The sequence below is a fragment of the Malaya genurostris genome, chromosome 1, assembly GCF_030247185.1.
Source record: "Malaya genurostris strain Urasoe2022 chromosome 1, Malgen_1.1, whole genome shotgun sequence".
NCBI lineage: Eukaryota > Metazoa > Arthropoda > Insecta > Diptera > Culicidae > Malaya > Malaya genurostris.
In genome coordinates, this window is record NC_080570.1 from 21,535,314 (window position 1) to 21,545,025 (window position 9,712).

The following is a 9,712-nucleotide window of genomic DNA, read 5'->3' on the forward strand; positions in this document are numbered from 1 at the left end:
TTTTGATAGAAATATGTTTATTGTATCACGAGAAAGCTTGAGTACCTGGTACCAAGTGATGTTAAACAGCAAAAAATATGTTATGATATCAAAGTCGTTATAATGTGAATGAGCTACATCCACAACTAAACAATTATTATTTTGGGTAAACTGCACACTAATTTAGTGCATATATCTGCAACAAACAAAACCTTGGTTATGTGACCATTTTGAAGTTAGAGCTCAAGACAAAAGTGCCATTTATCTATAAATACGTTCATTACTTACCAAATGTGGCATTGCTTCCAAACTACCGCTAAAAAAGTGGACTCGATTAACACCGAAAGTGTCTATGCTTCACGATTATACGGTTTCCGTGAGGAACGTTTCCGTATCCTCGGTGACGATCGCATCGATATTGTAGAAGGCCGCATGAAGTGATATCACGAAGAAAGATGCACCCAAAACCCAAAACATAACTGCTCCAGCTCCAGCAAGATAGAGCAGCGGTATAGCGGCAATATTCACGGCAACGCACTGCTGATTGGTGTTTAGCTGTCGGGAGAAAAAGGCAACCGGTGCGTTGGCTTGCTTAATTTTGTAGCAAGCGTAGAGAACCGCACCCAGTACAATCAAAATCAGTGGAGACGTAAGCCTGAAAAGTCAAAATTGTCTGAAAACTCCAAACGGGGAAACGTCTACACTCAATACGTACAAACAGTACACTATCAATCCGAGAAACACGAACAGATAGTTACTCTGGAAATAACCCAAATTGCGTATGATCCGATTCGTTAGCCTGGGGATGTTGGCCACGGTTTTGAAATTTGCTGTTTGCAAAAACTCCGACCACGGGCGTACGTTCTGCCGGGTGAGACGCAACAGATCCCAAAGGTTTGGAATACGTGCGAAACTTGTGAACCTGCGGTGAGTTCAAAGTGGTAAAAATTGAGTCATCTTTTCCGTCAGTACGACGAGCTGCGCACAAACAATATACTTACGTGGACATGTTGAAGCTGGAGCGTGATTCCTGCTTGGGCGGTTCCATATCTCCGCTCACATTGATGTGAACGTCGGATTCCTGCATTGTGGATTTTCGTTTGAACTTTTTGGAACTGTTTTATAGCTAAAAATACGCAAAATGCGTTTTTTTCGTTTGATTTGTGTGCGACAAATTTTCAACTTTTTCGTACGATTGCTTTGTTTATGTTTACGTGGGTATGTGACGGGTCATTTCAGACGTCAAATGAGAATTTCATCAGCCAAAGAAACGATAAATGCTGCTATACGATACTAGCGCTGTGGTGACGGGTATTGGAAATAGAGGTGTGGATCAGCAGGAACAGTTTTCATGTCTAAAATTTTTTTTTAATATTTTGGTAATGTGATACAAATGTTTTGGCACTTTATAACCTGATTCTGATATTGGGTTTTGGTCGCACTTAGCAACGCGGATTTGAGCAAACCTGATATAAAAACCAGGTTCGAAACTGACTCGATTTGCAGTTCAACAACGTTGGAACTAGGTTCGAAACTAGCTTCAAACAAACGGTTTGACAGCAGTTGAGGTTAGGTTTGGCATCAAGCGAAAACGACATTAGTACAGCCTATTGCAAAATCAATTCAAGGAAAGATACAATATTTATTTTTGATCAAGAGAGTTTTTTTCGATTCAAGATTTCTTTGCTGTTTCAAACAATTTTAAATTGTTTTCTCAATCTATCAACGGAGCAAGCCATGTTTGAAACATGAGTTAAATATTGTCCGCCTAACAATAATCAGACCCCGACAGCTTAGAAAGAAATCAATATTCAGTTCCGCTACGCCATCGTACGGCATCACATTAAATGTTCATTACGACCTAAGTAACAAAAGTAATCACACCGAGTTTTTTTATTGCATTTTGTTAGGATTGTTCTGATACATTCACTACTCGAAATACTTGTCAAAAAATTTGACTTATGTCGAAATCTATGAAAAATAATCATCAATGTTGTGAATACGTTACGACCACTATGTTGTAATTTATTGAAAGATTTATATTAACAAACAGTCTCTTTCTTTTTCTACTTGTACATCTCCTCATTTTTTGCTATCTATTGCTGCTCTTCTATCTTTTTCTGATTTTATGTTCTATTCTAAGCCTTGACTGCAAAATCATGCATGTAAATCTTATAGTTGCCCTGAAGATGAAGAGATATTCCTTCGAAACGTCGGCCTTTGACGCAAAATAAATATTTTGTAAGGCAACACTTGACCAAAACGCCATCTTTCAATAAATTAAAATAATGCTCCCTTCGTCGATTGACAATTTTTTGACAAATGTACCAAAGTATATGCACGGACTTACGACAAAATAGTTTTCCACGATAAAGCAGATCTAGTGTGATATTTTGAAAGTGACACTCCTACTCTACGGAGATATTGAATGAATTCGAGTTGATATTAGGCCTGTTAAAAAAAAATGCTGATTAGTTTGGAAAGAAACTGTTTTTTTTTCAAATCGCAGAAATTGTAAAATGCACTAAATGACGGGCAAATATTTTATGTCATTCTTGCATTGACAGCCGTCTACCAGGGTAGCCAAAACGCCGTGTAGGTTGTGACGTCCTGGGAAAAGTTGAGTTTTCTGTTAAATAATACTGTTTTCTGTTAAATAATCACAGAAAAAAATGTAAAAATTGCCAAATTTGGGTTTTTCATTGCTTGACGCTACAAAACAAAATATTTGAGTGTTTTCAGTGGGTTCGTTTGTTTCAATGAATTCTACATATGCGTTCCTGGCAATCTCGTAACGAACAACTCTAAAATATTGGTAACATGTTTAAAGTGAACTAAATTTTGATACAGGTAATATTAGTATTTATAAACCTGCTAGTTGAAATAAATTATAAGATATTGAATTAAACATGATTAGTTATTCCAACTTAAGCTTCTGCTGGTCAAAGTCATACATTTCTGTGCTGTTTTTAAGAATAAAATGATTTCTTTCAAAATAATTCGGAGAGTTGTTTTTGATACCTGTATTTTTAGCTGCTTTTGCGTTTGTTTTCCAAAGACTGAAGTAGAACTTTATAAGAAATAAAACTGATACGGTTCATTTGAACAACAAACTTTGTTATAACATGACTTTGTATTATAATTAGATCATAGATGAAATGAATCAACCTAGATATTGCCAATAAAATCAACTCAAGTTTCATTGACATGTAATAAATAGGAAAATTATTTCAACTGTAATATCAGCTAGAACAAATAATTTTTTAGTTTTGTTAAACAAAACTTTTGATTCGAATTACGCGGAGATCATTGTTTATATTGAAGAGATAAATTGGTTTTAAACAATCATATTCTAGCTTGAAATTAATATAAATCGAAGTTAAAAATCTACAGGTGTTTTGTTATTTTAAATAAGTTCAATTTCTCTGCATTTATGTCAGTCAAACAGTCAGCTAAAGATGATCATTTCAAATTTACTCAATTTCCGACCATCAGTATAGAATAGGTTTTTCTAATTTTATGCAAATGCTGGTATCGTTGATTGAGAGAAAATATAAGGGGACTCAAATGACTTCCTTGAGGTGTCAACATTCAGTAAAACATCAATCTTCAGTGTTATTAGTCTTGGTTAGTCCAGAGTTTAACTTGATTTGCCGCCTGTGGACCAATATTTAACGGTTTGGAAAAATACTTTTGATTTCTTACTGAAATCTTTTTTCTCTGTTGTATCCAATGAATTTTGTCGAGCTGCATCAGACTTGATCATCGATCCGATTGAACTCAATATAGGTCCGAATATTGTTATATTGGAAAATCTGTTTCTTCCAAGCGAACAGCTGTCGCCACTCTACATACAGTCACTCTCTAAGCTAACTCGTCTCGAATTTGACTCGGAATTCAGTATAATTTCAAAACGAGTCGGAATAGGTTGTTGCATCTGATTCGGAATACATTTGAAAATCATACTGAATTCCGAATCAAATTCCAGATGAGTTGACTGGGCTATATCGGGCTTTGCGTCGCACGGTTCAACCAGAGTGACGACAGCTGTTCGTTTGGAAGACTCATTTTTGACAGTATCTTTTCGAACGATCAAACGACCTGTCAAATACAATGTAAAGCTAACGAATCTGCCAACATTTCGGGTTAAATGTTGTAAGATGTTGCCAATATTACGAATAAGATGTCGTCACTTGTAGGTTATAGACACTTTATTTTTTAGTACTTCTTTCAATTCACAATGTCTTTTATAATTTATTTTCGATAATAAACATTTAATTGAACTATTATAATTACTCAAATTCTACTGCAGTGATAAGCTTAACCTAGGCTGTTTTTTTTTAATTTTTATTCTTATTCCTGATGGTTTGAAAAGACTTTCATAATCAACACAAAAGTGATGGCAATTGTCTCTACGAAATTACCTATAACGAATAAACTCTTCGGAAATGTTCATTAGGGCGAAATAAAGATTTTCGGGATCATAATATCCGAAAGCAATTATGTCGTGCAAACTTCTTCTCCTCCTCCGACCGACGGGCTTCTGCTTTTTTATCCCCGATTGCAATGCATCACTCGTGGATATTATTGGGTGAAAATATGTGGTACCTGTAAATGGACGAATTGAATAAATCTCGCAATACGGACAACAAGAGCATTCAGACCTTTGCTTTTGATGGCTTGCACAATGATACACAATAGATATGCTGCGAATGCTAGAAATGCCGAAGCAGTCACACTGAGCTGAAAAATTGATTGAATTTTACTCGGTTTCGTGTCGAATGAGTCGACCGCTGATCTTCTGGGAAATAAAATACGACAAATTGAAAAAGTTTAATTTAGTCACAAGCTCAAATTTTTTTTTTCAAAAACCAAAGTTCATTTGCGAGCATGAATATCTGTTTTCTGTGGTTTAATGACGTTTTCGCGTAAGGCCAAATCAACCCAGTTCCAGCCCCAATCACTGTCAAATGCAAGCATTTGACAGAAGCTGAGAAAGAAGCAACCCAAGATAAATTGATTTTAATTTCATGCATTTGACAGCAGTTGGGGTCCAAACCTCGGTTTTCTTCAAGCGAAAACACCATAACTAGTATAGCGTTTTGGCTACCTGGGCAGCAATGGCCACCAGACGGCTACCAAAATTGATTCAGTGACGGTCTAATTTGACAAAACAAAAACGCCTGTATCTAAGTTAGCCCAAGCGTTTTCATCTTCTCACCTTCGCAGAAAATGTCAAAGATTTCAATGTGGAAAAATCCTGGTGGATACGGTTGTATCGTTTGAGTTGTATATCTGGCAGCGGTGAGGCAGTCGGTCACCAGAATGTCTGTCAGCCATATTTTTCCAGCTGGCAGCGTTTAGTCAGCCATCTGGCAGCCATGCGTATGCGGGAAGTGTACCAATGCCAAGTTCTTGCTAGATTATTGACCAATTCCAGGATGTTATTAAATTGTGATTGAATACCTGTGCGATTGATCCGTTAGCGGTAACGCAGTAACATTATGGCTACCATCTCTCATTGTTATACCGTTGTTGTAGCTTCCATTAGCCATTGAATTTTCCGGTAATTTTCTTCCATCAACTGCAACTGATTTTGATAATTCACAACTAGCTTTCTTTAGCTTTAACAATTGATTCAATGACATGTTTTTCAAATACGTTAAACTTTTATCGGTTACGTGATTAATTTCACACAGAGCTAAACTCATTGTTGAACTGCTGGGTCCAGTTGTGATTATTATAACCATGAAAAACTTCATTAATAATTGCTTCATAGTTTTGAAAAAATTTAAACATCTGAAGTCAAAACCAGCTAAAACACACAAGCACGATGTGGAATGTTCGAGCTTAAAACCTGCATTGAACGCATGAGTATGCAAATCATGCATCGAAGCTCACGGAATCGTTGTCAGTCTTGCAATAATTGTCGTTTTACCTTTCGCACATTACAGCCAGAGTGAAAATCGGCCTTTCGTTGAAAAAACTCTTTGCTTTACTTTTTTGAAAGCGAAACAGAATTGGCGATAAACAGAATATTGCAATTAAGTCTAGTGCATTTGAATGAAAAACGATGATTGCACACGTCATAAATTATTAGATCATGACGATGCATCATGCAAAGAATGACGAAGCACAGAAATTTGAGCATAAACTTGAATGTCTCACACGTGATAAGAGCAAACTTAATATCCAACACATCCGGAACATAGCTCGGAAAACCGTCTTTTCAACCGAGATCAAGAAAGTTCGACTTTTCATCGAAATCGAAAATCAGAATGACCGCTAGCAATAGATTTGAGTGTGAATCAAAGCAACCGTAGTTTATTTCAATTGGATTTAAAGTCAACTCAGGAATCAGGAATCAGAACAAATTGGCTCAAATGGCACGTTCCCCTTGATATTTGGAGATTTGTGCCTTGCCATCAATTTGTTTTTAGCATCATTTTCCCGATATATAAGAGGGAAGGATTGAAAGGAAATGGTAAGGGTTGAACTAGGAGGATGGGAAAAATTGACGACACAAAAACACATAAAAGCAGAAGTAAATTCTGCACCCCTAAGGGATGCTGAACAATCTGCTGAGGATCACATTTAGTGGAAGCAGAAGGAAATTCTGAACCTCTACGAGGTCCCGAACAGTCTGCTGTTAATAAAACCTCCAACCCCCGAGAGGATTTAGAGATCTTACAAAAGCGACACCATTCTGCACTCCCGGAAGAATGCAGAACGACTCGCAGTATGTACGAGCAGAAGTAAATGCGGTACCCCCCAGAGGATGCCAAACAATCTGCCAAACCCTATTTAAGGTGAATACAGAAGGGATTCATTCACTCCAGGAAGAACGATGAACCCTTCTGACTATAGCTCCTTACCACATTGGGTGAGAAACGAGAGAATATCCTTCAATTTTAGCTCCGCATACACAGACTCAACCATGTATGGAGAACCAAAAACCCGGATACGTAGCTGCGTCAATGCGGGACAGTTACATATCAGATGATATGAAGTACCATAATCGCATTCACACAAATCACACGAATAATACTCAGCCCGTTGAATAGTAGCCATGTGATAATTGAGTTTGCAATGTCCAGTCAGAGCTCTGACCAGAATACTTCAATGATACTTGGAGAAATGCAGTAGACACTTTGACATTTTCAGATTTAAATCTGGTAGAAATGCTTTTGTCTGAGCGCAAGTTTGCAAGCTGCGCCAGTAGCTGGCATGTTTGGATGCAGCCCAAGAACGTATCTTGTGCTTTATCCAACTAGTTGAAAGTGGTAAAGCTGGTTCAGGACCAACGAAATCATTCGTTGCACCAGCTCTAGCCAACTCATCAGCCCATTCATTTCCAGTAATACCAGAATGGCCGGGTACCCATATGAAGTAAACAGCATTTGAAATGCTGAGGTCTTCAATTTGAGTTCGACATGCGATCACTAGATTCGACCGTGAGTCATTCGAACTGAGTGCTTTTAAGGCTGCCTGACTGTCGGAACAAAAATAAATACGTTTACCACAGATCCTCTGCTGAAGTGCCGATTGTACTCCACACAGAATTGCGTAGATTTCTGCTTGGAACACAGTACAGTATCTACCAAGTGAATGAGACTGCTCCAGCCTATTTCACGACAGTAGATACCAGCACCAGCACGACCATTCAACAGAGAACCGTCCGTAAAACAAACTATGTGTTCATCAAGTTGTCGTTCCAGACAACCAGACAATCATTCCTAACGAAGAGGATAGCTCACATTGAATGTTTTAAAAGGAAAACTGCATGTGAGAGTTAGGTCACTAGGAGCGAGTAAATACTCATCCCACGGAACCATTTGAGACCACAAGCGAGTGTGACTGGTAGCATATTCTAATGGGTTACTGTTCCAAAGCCCTGTAACCCTAAGACGGTATGCACAAGATAATGCTTCTTGTTTTAGGAACACATATAGTGGTTTAATGCACAGTAGCGCCTCTAGAGCAGCAGTAGGAGTTGTCGTGAATGCTCCTGTCATCGCCATTAGGACCATCCTTTGGAGATGATTTAGCTTTGACTGAACTGTCGCGACTTCTCCTTTCTGCCACCATACAAGACATCCATATGCTAAAATTGGTCTAACGATAGTTGTGTAGATCCAATGAATATATCTGGGTTTGAGTCCCCATGATTTTCCAAAAGCTCGTCTGCATTGGCCGAAAGCCATGCAAGCTCTTTTAATCCTGAAATCAATGTGAGCAGACCAATTCAGTTTTGAGTCAAGAATAACCCCGACGTATTTAACTTGATCGACCACAGTGACCCCTGAAGCAAAGAACTGCAACGGACGAGCTCCTGTAATTATCCTACGATGAGTGAAAAGCACCATTGATGTTTTGCCCGGATTTACAGATAATCCAAACCTGACAACACCATTGTTCAACAGATCGCAGGGCTTGCTGCATTAAATCAAAGAGAGTGTTAATGCTTATACCGGTCATCAATATATGATAATCGTCGGCAAAACCATAAGTCGGAAATCCAAGGTTATTAAGTTTCCTTAACAAACTATCAGCGACTAGGTTCCATAAAAGTGGGGATAGTACACCACCTTGAGGAAAAACCCAAGATATTCCGTTCACGACTGCAATGTTTAACCTCCTGCAGCCATTCAGCCATCGGCACGGAAATACACCTTGACTTAGGAGTTCCTATTTTTGTGGCCTTTTACGACATGGAATAGGAAACCAGTGGATCAATTCTTGGTAAAAAATAATTCCGCCGGATGCCACACGGCTTACCTGTTTGGTGGACTTATACCACCGGTACAGGTGGACCGTAGCGTTATTCTTAGCAGTTGGGAAACCGCTACCGACACTACACGGCTATCTAGGCTGCTCAGAGAGGGAAGTTAACATTGATGGTCAACTTCCATGGATGGCCGAGCAGCCGTGAAAGTGTGAATCAAAGCAACCGTAGTTTATTTCAATTGGATTTAAAGTCAACTCACTTTTAACTCCTGTCACTGTGGAAAGTATATAAGTACATTTAGCAGTCACTGGTTTATAAAAAAAAGAAGGCTTTAAATCACGAAGTGTGGTATGGGTGAGAATATGGATTATGTTGGTTGTACTTGAGACTAGCACCAGATCATTGGATACTTCTCTTTGTTAGCACTTTTCCAAATTGCCTACGTTGGATAGTTTAGTCAATATAGCGGCAAAAATAATTGTTCAAAAATGAGTGTTTTTAAATAAATTTAAATGATATATAACCGTATGTTATACAGTGAGAAGCTTGCCAGAATGTATAGCCAAATACAAATAATCGTCCTTATTCTGAATAACGACGTATTGATTTTTCGATCGAACGTGGTTCGATCGAATCATAGCTACCTTTGATTTTGCTAGCGTTATTGGGAATACAAATGAAATACGAGGGAAAAAACGATACGACGTTATTCAGAATAAGGGCGAATAATACCAAATATTCGGACAAATTTCGGTGGACACGTTTTGCACTATACGGTACACTGTCAGCCTGATAATGTACTTTGATGGATTTTCCATGCCCAATGATTATCAGAGCATGTATTTTAGTGACATAAGGTTGTTTACCGGGCCAGAACCAGAACTCGCAAACACACATCTTCTACAAGAAAAAGCGAGGAATAGAAGGAATATTTAACAAGCGCATTTTTACTGACTCAAATATGTAACTACTTTCAAGATAATTATTATCTTTTATTATCTATCA

At 38.1% G+C, this 9,712-nt stretch overlaps 1 protein-coding gene across 1 annotated transcript; it reads right to left on the bottom strand.

Annotated features, from left to right (window-relative positions):
• LOC131431633 (prenylated Rab acceptor protein 1-like) lies at nucleotides 1-1,192 on the bottom strand. Its single transcript, XM_058597502.1, has 4 exons — nucleotides 981-1,192; nucleotides 695-901; nucleotides 268-634; nucleotides 1-175 (listed from the first exon to the last, which is right to left on the bottom strand). The coding sequence occupies exons 1-3, from the start codon at nucleotides 1,064-1,066 to the stop codon at nucleotides 343-345; spliced, it is 585 nt and encodes a 194-aa protein (XP_058453485.1). The 5' UTR covers nucleotides 1,067-1,192; the 3' UTR covers nucleotides 1-175; nucleotides 268-342.
• Nucleotides 1,193-9,712: the final 8,520 nt, after the last annotated feature.

What these genes read in the sequence shown, in the direction of transcription:
- LOC131431633 (XM_058597502.1), bottom strand. Translation starts at nt 1,066, where the DNA reads ATGCAGGAATCCGACGTTCACATCAATGTGAGCGGAGATATGGAACCG. An exon ending in TCCAGCTTCAACATGTCCAC is followed by an intron (nt 902 to 980) that starts GTAAGTATATTG and finishes AACTCACCGCAG; the next exon opens with GTTCACAAGTTTCGCACGTA. An exon ending in GGATTGATAGTGTACTGTTT is followed by an intron (nt 635 to 694) that starts GTACGTATTGAG and finishes TTGACTTTTCAG; the next exon opens with GCTTACGTCTCCACTGATTT.